Source organism: Pan troglodytes, chromosome 6 (genome assembly GCF_028858775.2).
Source record: "Pan troglodytes isolate AG18354 chromosome 6, NHGRI_mPanTro3-v2.0_pri, whole genome shotgun sequence".
NCBI lineage: Eukaryota > Metazoa > Chordata > Mammalia > Primates > Hominidae > Pan > Pan troglodytes.
The window spans coordinates 48,917,463-48,938,171 of NC_072404.2; the positions used below are offsets into that span (position 1 = coordinate 48,917,463).

Consider the following 20,709-nt stretch of genomic DNA (forward strand, 5'->3'; position numbering starts at 1 on the left):
CTCTCCCACTGAAAAATGAAACATTTTGTAATACACAAACAAGAAACATGGTTCTTTTCCCTCTTACTGAGTTTATACTTTCCTTCCCATAGAAAAATCAAAGAAAGAAAAATATACAACTTTCTCAATGCATTTGTAAGGAAGAAAACTACAACTGAAAAGAAGTCAATTGTATAACACATTATTATAAGAATTTAGCCATTTCTCCTGAGTAACATAAAGCTAGAAAATACTCAGATACATGTGACATTGATATTCACGCAAAGTGAAAGTCAAGAACATGAAGTAATAACAGAAGGCATTTCCATAAATCAATAACAGAAGGCATTTCTTACCTATATTTTGACCTCCATGTTCTGTGCCATTATGGGCTCTCAACGACAAAAGGCTACAAATAAAACTGCTGATAGTGCTCATCAGCTATGTCAGATCCCTGAGGTTTTTATTATTATTATTATTATTATTGGCATTATGTGGTTTGCTCTCTTAAAAATGGATGTATATTCCAAAGCTATTTGTTAACTTCATCAATTCATTGATTACTGAGATGTTCACATTAAAAACGTGGAAAACAGTGGGAAATATAAAGATGTGAAACAATTACCTATAATTCTATGGAGAGACAACCACGGTTAATATTAGCTTTACTTCCTTCTTTGGTGCTATTCCTTTATGCCGTTGCTAGCATAGTTTATAATTATGCCTTTAAATTAGTCTGATGTAATAAGCATTTCCCATGCAGTAAAAAAAAATCTGTGGCAAATTTAATTTTTAGTGAATACAGAATATTCCAAAGTAAGCTTTTATTTGTTTCTCTAATGCCAGATGTGTATGTGCTTTGCACTATTTCATGATTGTGAACAACTCTGCAATTGTGTACTTATCATTGTCTTTATCTTGATTCCTCTAAAGACATTTACGTAGGACTCCAAGAATGAATATTTCAAAATAGAATTATCGAGTCACTAAGAATGACACTTTAAGGCTCTATATGCCTATTGAACAATTGCTTTTTGCACAGCAGGGAATGAACCTGTATGTCTTACTATGCCTTACGCAACACTAATTATTATTCATTTTTATAAGCATGTGAATGATTAAAAAGAGAAAAACATGTTTCAGCCATTTTATTTGGTTATATTTAATTTCTAGTAAGACAATACTTTTCATACATGAATTTGACCTTACGTTTTCAGTTTTTGTGAAGTATTTCAAGTTAATACATTGAGGTTGTTATAATTTTTTACTGACCTATTTTAATAGTCTGTAAAATAACTACTATTATCTGCAGTTATTCTTGGAAATATATTTCCCACCTTATATTTTCAATTTATTTATGTTGCTTTAACATTAGAATTGTTCTACCATGTAGCAGGGATTGTTATCTCCAGTACTTAAAAAACAATTTCATGTATACTTGAAGATAAACTTTAGAATTTGTTAAATTCTGAAGATAATCCTCTTGAAATGGTGTTTTGAATTTTGTGAAAGTTAATATGAGAAAATTTTACATCTTCACTACAATATTTAGTCTTCCTAGCCAAGAAAGTTGTATAGGTTTTTTGTATGTAAGCCCCATACACATCTTGTTACTGTTATCCCTAGATATGTTGTATTTCATTGCTGCTGTTAACCATGCATAGAATCTCTTCTTCATTACATTTTGGATTATATAGGCAAGTACATTGATTTCATATTTGGTCAGATGCTTAACTCTATAACTTATATACAGTTTAAAATTTTTATTTTAAATATTATTATTTTAATTTTATATTTAGTATTTTAGTACTTTTTTTAGTCTAAGAAATGTAACCATTTAAGTAAACAACCTGTGCTTGTTAGTGTGCATTCAGAGACCCATTTTATCCTTTATTTTAGATAACAGAATGTTAAATTATATACAATTGTTTTTCACAATTTCTCTCACTTTCTCATAATTCCAAATTTCTGTGTTTTAGAATATATTTGTATATTTTGATGTGTTTAAAAAGTAAGTTGAAACCAACAATTACTCCTATTTTTCAAATACATTATCTATCAATGGCCACCAAAAAGGGCCAATCCTGGAGCCACAAAGATCCAGGCCAGCATTTTGATGTTCCTTTTTTGTTTCCGTTCATTAAATTGAACAGAGTACTGAGACTTAAATAAACTCAGACATTCCAATGTCTGGATTTTTTCTCTTTCCAAAGTTAGCAAATGAGAAAAGAAAAACAATTCACAATAGAGGAAAGAAAAATCATTTAAAAAGGAAAATGTAAATTTATAAATTTAGAGATTTAAGTTGTGTACATATGATTCTGTGTATGTGTGACAGAGAGAGAAAGACAGAGAGAGAGAGAGAGAGAGAGAGAGACACTGTTCACTTAGTTTCTTTTCCTAGCCAGGAATATTGTAAACATAAAATGTGTAGTTAGAGAAAAGGAGAATAAGCAATTATTCCGTGAGTGCTATGGAAAAGACATTGATAATCAGAAGATAGCAATCTGAGCCTCATCAACGAGCTGTGTGAACTGGGAAAAACATGACAAACTAGAACTAAGGTAGGTACCGTCAGCCAATGGAAGCAGTGAGCAACATGCCAAAACTACTGCAGATTGTCCAGGTGAGGATGGCCAGAAGCAGCTGGTCAACAGGGAATGATCCAGAACGCTAAACAGCTGGTGGAAATCAGGACTCAGCAGGGATGTCATCTGTCAGCACTGGGAGAGAGGTGGTGTCGGCCCTTACTAGAAACATCAGTTGATGCAAGATCAAAGACTCAAGGAAAGTCCATGCTGGAGAGCCAAAGCTAAGAGGAGATAAGAATAGAACCCAAGTGGGCAAAGTACAGAGCAGAACTCAGTCTGACCCAAAGGCAAGCAGGAAATTGGGCAGGACAGGGATGAGTCAGGGAGTCCGAGGAGCAAACCAGATTTGACTGAGTCAAACTCCAGATTCTCCATCCATTTCCAAAGTCAAGAGCGAAATAAGGTCAGCCAGAAAAGTATGGAGAGCTGTACCTTCCCCCTCCCAAAAAAGAAGGCCTTTAGCATTGACTTGTGGAGTCTTCCACCACGTTTCAAGGGATCTTTGGCCCGTGATACTATTAATTCTAAGTTCTCACATTTAGGAAGGGGTTAAATTTGATGATATCCAAACTTCTATCCAGCTCCCCAAGTGTTTAGGACTCTAACATTCTATAAATCTAAAAATACACATTAAGTTCCAAAGGAGAAACGAGGGTATTAAATGTTTTATCCAGGGAAATAGAGTTTACTGGACTCCCTCCCATCACCATCATCCCCTCCGTATACAAACATATAAATATCCCACAACCACCACCTAATTCTTCCTCCTAAAAGGTAGTGTGGAATGGTTTATAGCCCTCTTGGAAAAAAAAAAAAAAACTGAGATGACATTCCATTCCATCCTGACTCACTTTTAAGTCTTTAGACATCATTTGATTCTCAGTCACAAAGAATTCTCCTAACAGGGTGGAAAAAGCCTTGGTCACGAGGAGATTGCCTGGAGTTGCAGTGGTTCCCTTTGCATTCTCTAAGCCAAAGGGATGCTTTCCAGAGCTGTGTTTCTTTCTTTCTTTTACCCTCCAGGCTGATTTTATAGTAACAAAACACAGCCACTTAAATCTATCTCCAAATAACCAACATTCAGAAAATGTACCACATAAAATATAGACATTTTACAAGGGACCATCTATTAGCTGATAATGGCAGCACTGCCAAGGAATGCATAAGAAAACAAATGTGACCCTCACCAAACATCAGATCCATTTATCCAAATTAGCCCCTCTACAGTGAATGCCATGATATGATTCAAAGAATTACGAGGGGTTGGGAGGAGGTTACAATAAACTAAATATGTAGGTTGAGGATATATATAAAGCTTATGAAATGCAGCCTCATAAGACATTAATAGAAGTCAGAAAAAAAAGTTGGCAGAAGAGATTTTAAAATGTGATCATATGGAAAAAAGAATATTAAACCAACTCAAAAAGTTTCAGAGGGTGAAAACAATAAGTTTCTCTATGTATATTAAAAACATGTAGATATGGGAGAGTGGATGGTTGCCAGGTTGAGGGAAAGGTGGAATTCATCGGATTTAAAAGACACTTCCATAACCTCTCAGCCCTTGGCAAATGTGTCAGGAAGGGGATCTTCATCTCTGGGGCTCCTAACTGCTCTCAGCTTCTCATTTTGTCCCTCTTCACTTACCTTAGGCAGCCAGTGTTTGGAAGATTCCTCTGTTTTCTCCACATTAAAATCTAAACTGAGGCAAAGATCTGGGAAAATGTATTTACACTAAGGAATCAGAGTTCAAGCTTTAACCCTCCCTGCGCTGTTTGAAACTTAAGAGTATACAGACTTTTAACCCACCCCCACTCCCCCACAAAATCTTTAACTGTAAAACCTCTGAAATCAGCAAACTATGTGTAAGGAAGAATTATCTTTCATGGAATAAAGTTTCCTTCCATGCCTTCTAAACTGTATTACATAGGTAACCACTGATAAAAATCCTCCCTGTTCTCTAAGAAAACTTGTGCTCAATAAAGCCTTCATGCAAATAAGTGAAATCCAATTAAGACTGTACTACATAATACCCATTTATTGTTTAATTTTAAAACAGTTCAAAGTGTGAAAAGCAGAGTAGGGGCAGAAAGATGGGGTAGGCCAAAAAAGGAAGGAGGGAGGAATAAAATTGAGGATTTAGGAAAGGGGGAAAGGCCAAGGAAGGTGACACAGATGTTAGAAATTAAACATGAGAAAATAAAAAATAAGGAAATTACAGATATTACTTAACTGAAAAGTCAACAGTTTTCAGGAAGGCTAGAGATACCAAATAAAACAGTGAAAAACGTACACATAAAAATGGCACAGGAGAAGTCATGGGTGTATTTTACTAAAGTGCTTAAAGATATGGGCTGAAGCTTTTTGTGGAGGCTATTAACACAGGGTAGCAATTAAGGAACATGCAAAAAGTGTTTCATTCTTTATGAAAGTACAGACACAAGTGCAAGAAATAACTCAAGTGGAGTGTTCACAAATTCCAAGTTCATTACCCACAACGCAGAACAAGTGTCTCTTGAAAGAGAATAGAATAGGGGCTATTAAGGTACTCTTTTAGTTAAAAAAAAAAAAAAGAAAATGAGTACTATTAATAGTCTTAATTAGGAAATTAGTACAAAGTAAAATGTATTCCTAAGTCCTATGAGCTATTTTTATTTTTTCAAAAAGTTGAACAAATTATTTATCCACCTACAAAAAGGCCATGCAGGCTAATGAAAATGTCATGCTTTGCTTTTGGTAGAAGTAAATTACTACTATAATACTAGTTACATCATCCTTGTTAGGATGTCTGATTGGCAGTTAAAAATAACTTTGTAAACACAAATTGTGAAAGTTGAGTCTTATAAGAATTACAGTTTGGCAGAAAAAAAAATCTTAGAAATGAGGTTCATGAATTTAAAACTAATATAGAAATTGCTAAAGCAAACAATTGGGGAAGTAAAGTTTATGATTTTCCAGGATTAAGATCTTCCTCAGATAGGTCTCAAAAATAGAAAGAGTGAATAAGACCTAGTATTTGCTAGCACAACAGAGTAGCTACAGTAAAATATAATTTCATTGTACATTTTTAAATAACTAAAAGAGTATAACTAGATTGTTGAGACACAAAGGATAAATGTGTGGGCTGATGGATACCCCCATTACAATGATGTGATTATTACACATTGCATGCCTGTATCAAAATATCTCATGCTACCCATAAATTTATAGACGTACACTAGGTAGTCCAAAAATTAAAACTTTTTTAAAAAAGATTTTCCTCAAATAGGCTGAGTACTGCTGCACGCTCAAACCGTGCTGGCTGTTTTCATGCTTTTTTTTTTTTTTTTTTTTTTTCTTAGAGTCTTGCTCTGTCGCTAGGCTGGAGTGCAGTGGCACGATCTTGGCTCACTGCAACCTCTGCCTCCCAGGTTCAAGCGATTCCCCTGCCTCAGTCTCCCAAGTTGCTGGGACTACAGGCGTGCACCACCATGCCCAGCTAGTTTTTTGTATTTTAGTAGAGGTGGGGTTTCACCATGTTAGCCAGCATGGTCTCGATCTCCTGACCTCGTGATCCACCTGCCTCAGTCTCCCAAAGTGCTGGGATTACAGGCGTAAGCCACCGTGCCCGGCCCGTCTGTTCTGGTTTTTAATCCTCTTTGTGATGTAGGTATTTTTACACGTATGATATATGAGAACCTGAAGCTCAAGGCTGATCACTGAAAGACTAGGATCTCAAATTCAGATCTTCTTATATTGTATGACCACGATACAGGTTCTCTAGTTCATTCAAAGTCCTCACTTCCAGCTACCACTGCTCTTTTCTGTTTTGTAGAACCTGACATCGTGGATCCTTGCTTTTTCCCTTTGGTCAGTTCTGCCATACTTGGATACCTTGCCCATCATTGCTTCACATGTTCACTGACTGAGAGAACATTTACTGAGTGCCAAATAGGCGCTAGAAATAAAAATCCAAAGGATATATTCTCTGCCATAAGAAATTCACTGTCTTGTCAAGGAGGAAGAGAAGTAAATGACTGATGACAGTTGAGTGGGGTAGATGCTGTGATGCAGCGGCACAGGAGGGGCCCCTTGGAACAGACTAGCGAGGCCAGAAAAGCTCCTAAAACTTGTGCTTATTTTAAAGGACTGATAGCAGGTAGTGAGATTAAAAAGCTCCATCATTTGAGTGTCAAGTAATGAGCATATGGGGAAACATGGAGGACTGAAAGATTAGGCCACATTAAAAGCAGTAGCACTGGGCTCTGTGTGACCCAGGCAAGGCTGCCAAGGTGGGAGGTGCATGTGTTCAGGTAAAATGGTTTGAACTTTATCCTTCAAGCTATAGAAGCCAGGCATAGTGACTCAGAGCTATAATCCCAGCACTTCGGGAGGTTGGAGCAGGAGGATTATCTGAGGCCAGGAGTTCAAGAACAGCCAAAGCAACATAGGGAAACCCCACTCCCCCACCCACCAACTATCTTTTTTAAAAAAATTATATTTTAAATTAAGCAGGCATGGTGGCTTGCATCTGTAGTCTTAGCTACTTGGGAGACTGAAGCAGGAGGATTACGTGAGCCTAGGAATTCAAGGCTAAAGTGAACTATGATCACACTACTGCACGCTAGCCTGGGTGACGGAGTGAGACCTTGTCTCAAAAAATATATATTTATTTATTTTTTTTGAAAGGTGAAGAGAGCCCCAGAAAGACCTAGCTAGCCAGGGCAGTGAAATGGTCATATTGGCTTAATAGTGCCAAGATGTCAGTTTTTTACATTGACATTCAGTATAGGGACCTTTGAAGTTACAATTGCTCCATCAAGAGCCAAGAAATGTTCCAGGTCCAATTCTCCAGTATTTTGTATAAATCTATTCAAAATAATTTGATATCAAATTTTAAAAATGATCAACTTAGAGGAATGTAACTAATAAACTTTTTTTTTCTTTTTGAGATAGAGTCTTGCTCTGTCACCTAGGCTGGAGTGTGGTGGCATGATCTCGGCTCACTGCAACCTCCGCCTCCCGGGTTCAAGCAATTCTCCTTCCTCGGCTTCTCGAGTAGCTGGGATTACAGGCGTGTGCCACCACACCCAGCTAATTTTTGTATTTTTAGAAGAGACAGGGTTTCACCATGTTGGCCAGGCTGGTCTCGAACTCCTGACCTCAGGTGATCTGCCTGCCTCAGCCTCCCAGAGCGCTAGGATTACAGGCGTGAACCACTGTACCCAGCCAGCCACCGCACCCAGCCTAAATGCTTGATTCATTTCAACAAATACTTGTTTGGCACCTCTGTTAAAAGGCCCTGATATAGGACATTTAACTCCACAATGCAGTAAACTCTGAAAATAAGTAAATAGACAATTAAAAATCAAAAACTTAATTTAAGAAATAACCAAATCATTCAAAACCAAAACTATTTATTTTACTAAAGGAATTGCCACAGTATTTTAAAAGGCGAACTTATCTAATGCTGTTAGTTTTATTTATGATGACATAATGTAAACAACTTTTTACAAATGCCTTCACTAGGACTACATTGACATATACTTGCTTTACATATGTAACATTTTTCCAAAAGCAGCTTGAAAATTGTCATCTGCATCTCTCCAAACTACAGATAATCCTTAACTTATGAAGGTATTATGTCCCAATAAAACTATCATTAAATTGTAAATATCATAAGTCAACAATGCATTTAATACACCTAACCTACCAAACTGATTGAGAGCTGCAGCTCACTACTGCCGCACAACATCGCAACAGAGTATTTTGCTGCGTATATGGCTACCCTGGAAAAAGATCCAAATTCACAGGATGGTTTCTTTCCCAAAGTAGCTGGGACTATAGGCACATGCCAGCAGGGCCAGTTAAATTTTTAATTTTAATTTTTGTAGCAACATAGGGTCTTGCTATGTTGTCCAGGCTCACAGTACAGTTTCTAATGAATGTGTACCACTTTACCACATGGTAAATTTAAAAAATTGTAAGTTGGGGACCATCTGTACTTTTTTTCTGCTATCATGATTTTATTTTCATGCTACAAAAGTACATTCACATCAATATTTCCTTCTTTGAACTTTTTTCTTTACCTGCCTAATTCTGTTTGCCCCTCAAGATTTATCTTAGATGGCACCATCTCCAGGAAGCCTTCCCTGATTTCCCAGATTAAAGGAGTTGCTCCTTCTCTGGGCTCCCCAATCCACTGTGCATATGATTACCCAGGTAATTCCCACACTCTACTTAAATCAATGCTTTCTGTGTTTATTTTCCTAATTAGACCATGAACTCCTTAAAAGCCCAGGCTTCATCTTTCAGCTCTGTATCTGCAGGACAATGGTACACAGTCAATGGCCAATAAATGTTGGTGAAGAGAGGAAGAGAGAGGGAATAAAATAAATTTTATGTCTATTTTCTCCATCAATTCTCTTCTCCTTCATCCTCATTTCATGTTTTCCTATTATTTCTCCCCAAACACTAATACATCATCTTTATCCCTCTCTTCCTAGTTTCAATTCACAACTTGCAATATCTCTCTTGGGGTCCTAACTATTGCAAAAATGCTGATCTGGTGTGTGAGTAGCACAGGTTTAAGAGTTTGTTGCTCCTTAGCATTGCAAAGAAGGGGATTGTTTTATCTGGCGCTGGATTAGTCTCCATTATATCTCCTCTTCTGTTTTAGCTAGGGATTTTTAACATGATTGAGTTTTACCTAGTTTTCAATGTTAGCAGCTGGGTAAACATACTTTCTGCAACACCGTGGATAAAATGGCAAACTCCAGGGGAAAGTCTTCTACCTTTAGATTAATAAAAAAGACTTGCTCACAGCCCTGGTTGGGGAATAGTAACACCTGAGAGCATTTGAGGGGAATCGTGTGTGCTGGCTGTGGAAAACGCAGCTGATGACCAAAACAGGCAGCTGCCGTCCTGAGTGAGGCTGATCGCCCTCAGAGAGTAGCTTCAAACTGTACTTAGCAAGAATAACAGAGAACTGAGGTAAGTGACTGACAACTCTGGTAGGTACTTCCAAAAAATCCTGGACTTTTCATAGGAGAATCACCTGATTCTAAAAAATATAAATGAAGGCTTACAAGGGACAGGGAGGGGAGTACTCAAAAATTGCTCAAGGAAAATACTTTGGAAGGAAGATTTTGAAACACAATAGGAAATTCACATGTATATTTACAAGAGCCAACTTTGTAAAAATCCATAAATGCTTCTGTTTTCACTGTCTTCGAATTGGGTGTAAAGGATGAGAAACCCTTTTAAAATAAACACAGTGAGTTCATCATTCCTAGAGTTTGTTTTTAAAGTTATCTGCTGTGCAAATTTACTCTCATGAATCCCTCCACATTTTCATGTTTTAAAGATTTTCTAAAATAAAAATATCAGGCAAGGAAAGTGTCCATAAGTATTAAAGGAAAGTGCTTGCGATGTAAGGTTTAACAGAAGACAACAGGCAAAAACACGATAGACTCACATGGTAAAGTCGATTATTTGTGAGTGGCTACTGTTACTAAAAATATGTTTTTACTATGGAAATGGCTGGCAAACCACATTTTTAAAACTGGAGCATGTATATCAACATGTTGGAAAAGTACAATAAATGAGTAACAGGCACAGCCTTTAACTGTAATACTTTTGCAAGAGAAAAAAAATTTTTAAGTGGTTATTATGAAAAATATGGAAAACTAACTTCTTAGGCTCACCGAAACAAATGTGTTAAGTAATAGTTCAAAAACAACCACTACCAAAAAGAAGTATGTCTTCTAGAAAGTCTGCAATGGTTACCAAATGAAAATTCAGGAGGGCAGGAATTCTTGACTGTATTTTACTGCTATATCCCTAGTGCTCAGAACAGTTCATGGCACATAGTAGGTGTTCGACAAATGCTTGTTGAATATGTGAGAGACTGAATAAATGGAGGAGAAGCATAGACCACTTCAACCTGGCCCTCTGGTCTCCCTAGGTGAGAAACGGGGTCTTCCTGACTCCACGTTGCTGAAATGCTTTGACCTCTTCTCTACTAGGTAGAGCACTCCCTCCCTTGACGCTCTCTCTTCAAGTTAGAAAAAAGTTGCAATAAGCAAATCCATTTTATGGCCAGAAAAAATATATCCTTTATTTCACAAGTTTAAGAAACTACTTTGTCATAAAGGCTTTCATGATTTCACGACATGATCTGCCTGCCATGGGCTCCCACTCTCTCTGAACCAACCTGACACCCCTCTTCTCTTGCTCCCTCAGATCCAAGCACACTGTCCTCTGACTTACTCCATAAACTCTGCCTGGAATTCATCTCCCAGATGCCTGCCAGCCTCCCTCAGACATTTTCTCTCATTTCTTGCAAGCTTCTGCTCAAATGTCACTTTCACAGAGAAGCCCTCTGTGACCAGACTAAATGAAAAACCCAGCTTCACACTTAACTTCTGGCATTCTTCCTTGTCCTGGCCTGTATTATTTTTCATGGATACACTTTGTCTGTTTCATTCACTTCTCTATCCCCAACTTGCAACAGTGCCTACTACACAGTTAGTGCTCAATAAATATTTCTTGAGCGCATAAACAAACAAGGACACAGTCATATTTCACGTGCCACTTCAGGGAGGCAATATGAGAGATGAAAAAGGTGTATCCTTTTGAATCCCATTTCTAACTATTCACTATGTGCCTGACCTGGAGACCACCTCCCTAAGTGTCAGAATTTTCATATCAAGTGGGAATAATAACACTTATCTGGCATGTACTTGGCAGCCACCAAAGGCTGGTTCCACTCCTTCCTTTCTCCCTGGCTCCTTTTTTGTGGCTGTAAGCTAATGTAATACTTTTGTTAGGAAATAAAATGCCTGCAAGTTCTGAGGTGGCTGTGTAATGCATGTGCTGAGCAAGACGAGAATGTTGAGAAGGCCCTAGAGCAGTATCATTCATAATGACAACTAACGTTGATTGTACTTCTGTTTGGCAATGGCAACGGACAAGGCATGAAAAGGACAATGTTCTTTCCTAAAGGTGCCAACATCTGACTGGGAACAGAGGCTTCTAGAACTGGCCTTGAAGCATGACTAAGTTTCAGAATAGTGGTAATTCTGAGAAGCATTTCAGAGAGGAAACTAAACCAATTGGGAGGGTGACTATAGCAGGGCCGTCCTTTGGAAACATGTAAGAAGAAGAGTGGACAGGAAAGGTGATGTCAGATTATGGAAGACACCGCATGCCAGGCTGGAGGCTACGTCTAATCATGTAACTTATGAAGCCCCACTAATATTTTTGAATACTGGAAAAACACACAATCATATAATGAAAATGAGAAATTTTAAGAGACTTCTCAAAGCCAAGCACTAAGCAGTACTAATGATTCCAGTGATATTTGTTCAGAAAAATAAATGATAAGCTTATAAACTGGAATGAATCAATATTCTAATTCTAATCTTCCCAGGTCATCACTATTTGAACTACCGTGGATGAAGAGAGACGTGCTAGAAGAGACTTGGAGAACTGCAACTCATAAGAAGGTACCAAAAAATGTCAGCGCACTAGCAGAAGAGAGCACAAAAGCTAGCCTGCAAGCAGCCAAGGGCTCTATCTGTGGTCTGTGTTTTAACAGCAGTACTAATCATGATGTGACCTCCTTATGAAATTTCCTCTCCTAGGACTACCCCCGCCTGCCCCGTCTCTTCCTTGCAGGTTGATTCCTTACTTATTGTTAAGTCTGAATAAAAATATAACAAACTTATAGATACCAAAATGCTGAAACTTCTACTTCTGTGTATAAAAGAACAGAAAGAAGAAGGTTGCAGATTATATAATTCACCCCAAAGAGGGAAAATGGCAATGAGTATGTTACAGATGCTACTAAAAGTCATCCCACAGTTGAACTCTATAACAGAATTTAGCAAGGAATAAAAGTTTTAAAACACAGGAAACCAATCTAGGTATCATATTTTTCTTGGGATCTGTTCTTCTCGCAGTATGGTCATGATTTATTCAGTTTATCAAAGAGCTTCTGATAAGGTTCTCACAAGTGGCTATTATTGAAACTTGGTAACCATCGTGTGAAAGGAAAAAGCTTTATCAATTAATTATATGAATTACAAATGCTTGAGAGGCATAGAGGCAAAAAGAAGAAATAAATGGGCAGTTCTCATGTGGAGAAAAGTTAATCATTGAGGGCTCTGGGGCTTCGCGGTAGAATCAGAGTTATATTTAACTAGGGACCAGAAAAGGGCACCCAGTTCTCCATCCCCCATTCTGTGTCTATCAGTCCCACAACACACAGTCCCTATTGATATGAATAGCATTTGGCACATGGAAAAGATACAGGCAGTGTTTAAAATTACAAAAGTGTTTAAAGTTACAAAAGTATTTCAAATCCAGGAAAAACAGATAGATGAATGTTGATTCAGATATTCCTGCAGACATCCCCAAATACAAAGACAACAAAAATTAAAACAGCAGAATTTTAGTTCTTATAACTTTGATGTATACTACATAGAAACACATGAGCCTTTTCAAAAGGCTAAATATGGTATTTAAACAAAATTACCTAATTTATTGGCATGATGAGAGCAAATTTTCAATATAAAAGAAAAGTTCATGTGGGCATTTAGATCCACAAAAGCCACAAAGCCCATTTGTACAGATTCAGAAGACATGTAAAGGCAAACAAAAAGTGAAACTGACATGAAACAGTAAGAATAATTATTTTCTTCAGACAAACTTGAAAAATTGGTACAGGTATTACAAAAAAATAACCTGACATTAATGGAAAAAAATGGAAATAAAATATTCTACTTAATTAACATTAATATTTTATGACCCATAACTCAATGTGGCATCTGCAATGATCCAGAAATAACATCAAGATTCACAGGAGTGGCTCAGAAATGCAAACCAACTCTTGATTTCACCTCTCTTTACCTTGCTTTCCTTACATGTAAAATGGAAATAACAGAACTTACCTCACAGGATGATTATGAGGATTAAACGAGACAATGTATCTAAAGCATTTAACAAAGTGAAAGTATGAAATAATTATGGTTGTTGTTGTTGTATTTATGATAAACTAAACCCAAACAGGTACAGGACACAGAGAAACAACCAAATTCAAGTCATGGTGACTTTCTTATTTATATCATTGTTATGACTCAGTACTTAAAAAAACATAAAATGTGTTCAAGTGCTTCTAAACAAACAAACAAAAAAACCCCACAGCTTTAAAATCTCTCCACCAGCCAGTTTTGTAAAATGGAAGAGAATTACAAATTGATCTCAAATAAGCCAAGAAAAAAAACATATAAAACACCAGATAAATGCTTATCACATATTAATTCTTAAATGGATGAATACAACATCCAAACTTACCGTTCAGATAATATTTTAATAAGCTCTTTTCTATTGTGTACCCGAAGGTGGTTAGTTTTATACTTGGAATTATCAATCAACTCAGGCAAATCCAAGATCTAAAAGAAAAAAATAATTTTCCAGTATAAGAAATAGGTTGTTCTTGTACCTGCCTGTGGGTGCTAGTGTTCAGGTCCTATCTCTCCCTTCTCAAGAACATTCCTTGCTGGTCTTTACGCCCCTCAACAAGGACATATGGAGGGAATAAGCACACGATTAGGATGGAACATGCTGGTGAAAGGGTTTGTCATTCATAAGAGGCTTTTACTACATTTAAGCAAATATTCTTACATATAGGAGACCAGCAAAAGATGCCCATAAGTCTTATACCAAATATGAGAATATAGGAAACATGTTAGCAGATCCCCACAGAAAAAAATCTTGTTTAGAGGAAATAGGGAGAGAGATGCTAAACTGGGTAAAACGGACCAAATTTTAAAAACCAATATCCTAAGTGCATATCTACATGTATCTTGTATACAGTCAACATGTACCTTGTAGATATATTCACTTATTTATACCATATGTAAATAAAATACTGTGATCTTCCCAGGTTGTCCTATGCAGAATGTTCTAAAAGCTGCTAAAATAAAGTAAAAGCAAATACATTTACCCAAATTCTCACCATTTAAACAATAGCAAATTAAAAGATCTTCTTCCTATAGAAGTATCACTATTTTTTATTAATATATCTCCCTGAAGTAATACCAACTAGAAATGCTTTTATAGATTTCCTCTTTTGCTCCTCCTCAATAAGGGGGAAATCTATCTTGCAAGTCCCTTTGGACAACATTCAACGTTAACAAGACCATAATGAAAGTACCAAGTGGATTTGGAATGGAAAAGTTTTACAAAGACTGTGTAGAGGCAGTGCTTGGCAGTTGTATTGGAAAGTCACAAGGAGTATTTACAGCCTGGGGGCAGGCCATGCGGCCTACAGAAAGCTTCATTGCCTTTACTAATATATTTACTTTCAATATAAATATTTAATGGTTTCATTTATTTTCCACAGTTTAAATAAAATCTATCTATTAATCATCTTACAAAGGACAGAGAAGTGAAGAAGATTCCCTTGAGTAAAGAGACCATCTCAGTGGTGTAATTTTTCTTTCACATGTTTCACTTATTTCCTTTAGGGATAATAAAGACTGCATTATTCTCCCGGATTTTAAAAACCAACACCACATACAGCACCCTTTCTAGAAACCTCCCTGTCACAACACCTGATCCAAGAATTGGCCTCAAGCCTTGTCTAGCAGTTAGACACCCTCCCTCCATAAGAGTGAATAAGTCATTCCAAGAAAAAACCAAGTGTCTTCACTAAGTCACAGGTTAAATTTATAAACCTGGCCTCACCCAAAAAGCACCATCAGCAACAAAAAATTACACAGTGACCACACTTAAGGGTAACTGGAATGCCCATGTGTCCTCTGTATTTGACTTACTGGAACTCTTTTTTGTTTCAAAGATGGTGTGAAATTGTTGGCCAAAGTAATGATCCTTCCATCTTCAGCTATGCCAGCTAACATTCAAAATGTTTCGAGACACAACTTCAATGACTGTGATCATAACTATTATTTTGGAGCTTAAATTAAAAAAGAGTGCTGCCTGGGATAAAATAAAACAATGTACATGAAAATGCTTGACATATTAAGCACTAAATAAATGTGAAATATTCCAACTAGGTACTGTTTCCCCCAAAAGATTTTTTTTTTTTTTTTGAGACAGTCTCACACTGTTGCGAAGGCTGGAGTGCAGGGGCACGATCTCAGCTCACTGCAACCTCCACCTCCCGGGTTCAAGGGATTCTCCTGCCTCAGCCTCCTGAGTAGCTGCAATTACAGGCATGCGCGCCATCATGCCCGGCTAATTTTTCTGTATTTTTAGTAGAGATGAGGTTTTACCATGTTGGTCAGGCTTGTCTCGAACTCCTGACCTCAAATGATCCGCCCACTTCGGCCTCCCAAAGTGCCTGGATTACAGGCATGAGCCACAGAGTCTGGCCAGAAAAATTTAAAAAGCATATATTGGTACAAAAAAGAAAGGAGGGAGGGCTCTGCAAAAAAATGAAGAGACATTGGCAAAAAAAAAAAAAAAAAGAAAATAACAAAACACCATAAACTGAGTAGCAAACGAAAGGAGAAGAGAAAAAATAATGAAGACCCATGATAATAAAAACTGCAAGTGTTTTAACATGCCTATCATCTAATGTTCCCCTTAAAGCAAAAACCAAAATCCTTAAGATAGTTTGGAAGGTTCTACACAATATGGCGCTATTACCTCTCTAACATCACCTGTTACCATGCTCTCCTCCCTTGCTCATTGCTGCAGCCATTTCATCTTCTTGCTGGACCAGAAACATGTCTATTCCACTTCAGCCTCAGTAGTTTTAAAATAGCTATTCCTTTGCTTGGAACATCTTCCACCAGACATCTAGTTGGCTAGCTCCTCCTTTCCTTGGTTGAGTAGGCTCAAATTCAACTTCTTAATGCAACTACCCTGATTACCCTACCCCCATCACAGGCCACCCCACCCCACTCAACACTGACTCCCCTGATTCCCTCTTCCCTTGACCACTTTTTCCCATAATATTTATCACCTAACATATTTATTATGTTTATTACTCTATATCTGTCTGCCCTGCTAAAATATAAGCTTCACAAAGTCAAAGTATTTTAAATGTTTTGTTCACTGGTATAGCCCAAATGCTGACAACACATTCTTCAACTGACAAGCTCACAGACAAACAATGTGAACAATTTCAGGTGTATGATATTGCAGACATTATTCTATGCATATACCTTATTCAATTATGTCTAAAATCACTTTTTAGTTGCAGCCAGGGGCAGTGGCTCATGCCTATAATCCCAGCACTTTTGGGAGGCCAAGGCGGGTGGATCACCTGAGGTCAAGAGTTGGAGACCAACCTGGCCAACATGGTGAAACCCCATCTCTACTAAAAATACAAAAATTAGTCAGGCATGACGGTGGGTGCCTGTAATCTCAGCTACTCAGGAGGCTGAGGCACAAGAATCACTTGAACCCAGGAGGCAGAGGTTGCAGTGAGCCGAGATCATGCCACTACACTCCATCCTGGGCAATAGAGCAAGACTCCATCTCATAAATAAAAATAAATAAATAAATAAAATATAAATATAGTTGCTTCTTAAAAGCTATATGGCCTCTTGAAAGAGCTGTTTGTCAGGAGAAAATTATGAAGAGTTGTCATTGCCTGTAAGTCATAATGTTCATATACACCGCCATCACTTTATGTGCATTACTGACACAACACATGTTAAGTTTAATTGCCATTTAAAATGGCATCCAGTATGATAGAAAATATGATAACTCAGTACTGAAATAAAAGATCTTTGCATATGCAGGAAGGTGCAGAAACAGAGAATCACTTGTAGCATAAGAACTACTGGAATCTAGCTTTTAGATAAAGGAAAAGGCAACATCTCTTGTGAAATGTGAGGTTTCACAATTTCTCAACAAATTCAGATCATCTGATCTTCCCTCTGCCAGCACAAATGTTAAATAAGTATTTGCACAAGAATTTGTTGCAAACAAGTTTTCTGAGATGACAAAAACTGGTCCATAATTAATATAGCCCCACTCCAGTTTTCTTTTCATTAGTGTTTGCCTCTTTTGTTTGTATTTGTATATTTTTCCATCTTCTTACTTTAACTTAACAGTATCATTATATTTGAAGTGAATTTCAAATATGAATTGGACAGCATAGAGTTGGGTCATTTTTTTCTGACAACTTCTGTTAATTCATATATTTAGACCATTCACATTTAATGTTGTTGATATTTTTGAATGACTTAGATCTATCAGTTTATTCTTTTTTCTGTTTATCCCTGTTTTGCTTTCTGGTATTCTTTAGAGTCATTACTATCACACTTACCTATTTTGATTTTGGCTATATTTTTGCATAGATGTTTAATGATAGATGTTTAATGACTGCTTAGGGGATCATAATGCATATACTTTTCGCATTGTAGTTAGAATCAAAATTTTAACTTCAAGTGGAATATAGCAAACTTACTACAATATAGTCCCTTTACTCTCCCCATTTTATGTTGTATTTATCTGTATGTTAGATCTACATACACTGAAAATCCCATCAGACAGTATCTTAATGTTTGCTTTCACCCATCAAATATTTCAAAGAATTCACTAGGAAAAGAATAGACCATTATATTCACCCAGATATTTACTATTTATGTTACTTTTCCTTCATTTCTGATGTTTCCAGTTCCCTTCTGACAACATTTACCTTCTGTAAATGAAAAATTCCTGGAAAAATTATTTTAGAGGAAGTCAGCTGGCTACAAATTCCCTTAGTTTTCCTTTATACAGAACATCTTTATTTAACCTTCATTTCTTAAGGATATTTCTACTGGATATTGAAATCTAGGTTGGCATTTCTTTCCATTCAGCCTTTTAAACATGTTGTGCCACTTCTTCCCTAGCATTAATTTCTGACAAAAAAAAATATGCAGTTAATTAAATCACTGTTTCCCCATGGATAATACATTTTTTTTCCCTCTGGGTGTTTTTCTGGATGATTTTTGTGTATCCACTGTGTTACAATTGCCTATAGTATTGAGTGCAGTAACATGTACATGCTGTACAGATTTATAGCCTAGGAGGAATAGGCTATCCCATATAGCCTATGTGTGTAGCAGGCTATACCATCTAGGTTTGTGTAAGTACACTCTATGATATTCACACACCACCACCAACTGACACATTTCTCAGGACATACACCTGTTCTTAAAGGACACATTATGTATTCACGCATAGATTTTTTTCAGTTTATCCCATTTATGGTTTGCTGAAATTATTAAATCTACGGGCATTTAACTTTTACCAAATTTGGTATATATACAATTGTTATTTCTTCAAATATTTTTTCAGCATGTACACTTTCTCCCCTCATTCTGGGACTACAATGACATAAATATTGGACTTTTTGTTAGTGTTGAATAGGTTCCTGAGGATCTGTTATTTCTTGTTTTGAGTAGGAAGGAGCTATCTTTTGTTCTCTCTATTGTTCAGATTGAATAATTTCTATTGATGTATCATTAAGTTCCTTGTCATCTTCATTGCACTATTGAGCTCAACCAGTGAGGTGTAATTTTTTTCTTGGTTATTATACTTTTAAGTTTTTAATTTTCCTTTTGGTTCTTCTTCATATCTTATATTTCTTTGCTAAATATTTCTATATCCCATTTATTTAAACAGTGTTTGTGATGCTTGTTAGAGCGTTGTTATAACAGCTATGTAAACATCTTTGTAAGTTAATTCCAACATCTGTGTCATCTTCGCGTTGGCATTGATGGCCTGTTCTCATGCAAGTTCTGGTTCTTCATATGCTCAGTAATAATGGATTGTATCCTGGACATTTTGAACATTATATTATGAGCCACTGGGTCTTGTTTAAATTCTAAGGAGAATTTTTACTCTTGCTGGTTTAGCAGACAATTGACCTGGTTACATCCAGGCTGCCAGTTCTTACCCACCTTCTGTGGGCTTTGATTCTCATTTTGATTAAGGTTTCAAAGCCTTTGCAGTGTTATTTGAATCTGACTAGTAAGTGCCAAACCTAATGGTCATATGACAACCTGGGCAGTTGTCTATTTACTAATTCAGTTCCTTTCATCTTTGGTATGCTGATTAGGATCAAATTAGTGCATATGCAAGTAAGGGGTGATCCCAAGAGTTCATAAACAACATCAAGGATTGCTTTGTCAAGATCTTCTCTCTGCAATCTCTCTAGCATTTTCCAGTTGCCTGGGGCTCCTGCTTTAGTTATCCCACTCCCCAGCATGGTTCCAGGGCAGAGGCCATGCAACAGGAGAATGGAGGGGGAAAAGGAAAGGAGATTCACTCCTTTCTTTGGGATCACAGCTCAGCAATGAAGAAAGTTCTTTCTCAGAGTTGGCTCCTGCTCATCTGCTGTTTCCAATACAGGATTACTTGGGGTCTGGGGCATAAGAAAATGGAAAGGAGGGGAAAACAAACTATTTCCACACTCTCTCTGACATTACAGCTCACTTTTTCATGTTCTTTGCACCGGGAATAAAGAGCATTTCCTGGATATCTGCTGCACTGCCTGGTGCTCACTTCCAGGTTTCAGGTTCAACTATACTCAAGTGAAGGAATAACTAGAGGGAAAAGCTGGTTAAGTTGACTGCCAGTTAGAGGTACTTCAAATTCAGGTGTTCTCCCCTAAATCTCTTACTATTTACTTTTCAAAGTCTTTTAATACATGCTTCATGGATTCATGCAATTCTGTCCAGGTATGATCACCGTGCTCGGGGTAAGTGGGAAAAGTGTATTTACTCTCTCCTCCTCAGAACCAGAATCTTCATATCTAATTTTCATAGATGTCATTTATTAAGTGCATATGAGCAAGGCCTATTCTAAGTGCTTCACTTCTCTAACACTTTCCAAACCCCTAAGTTGTATACAAGTATAATTACGTATTATAATCTTCATTTTATACATAGGAAAACAGATGCTTAGAAAAGATTAAGGACCGTGACAGAGTTCACCTACCTACTAATAAGACTTACAGTAGGCCTTAAACATTATACCTTGGATATATTATATTTTGGAGCAGGCGGTCTAAAAACTTGCTCCAAAATCACCTACAGTCCTTCTTAAAACTGAAGTTTCCTCTACCTCACCCCAGACATACTAAAGTAAAATGTTCGGGAATGGGGCTAAAGGACATTCCTATGCATACTAC

At 37.0% G+C, this 20,709-nt stretch overlaps 1 protein-coding gene across 12 annotated transcripts in view; it reads right to left on the reverse strand.

Annotated features, from left to right (window-relative positions):
* The window catches only part of SUGCT (succinyl-CoA:glutarate-CoA transferase), a 769,414-nt gene that overhangs the window by 437,058 nt on the left and 311,647 nt on the right, over window positions 1-20,709 (reverse strand). For all 12 annotated transcript variants that reach the window (XR_010158439.1, XM_054655560.2, XM_009452971.5 and 9 more), the window contains one exon: window positions 13,905-14,002. Coding sequence is in view for 11 of the 12 variants with exons in the window: in XM_054655560.2 (XP_054511535.1) it covers window positions 13,905-14,002 (98 nt within the window). In the remaining variant the exon portion in view is untranslated. The remainder of the gene's footprint in view (window positions 1-13,904; window positions 14,003-20,709) is intronic.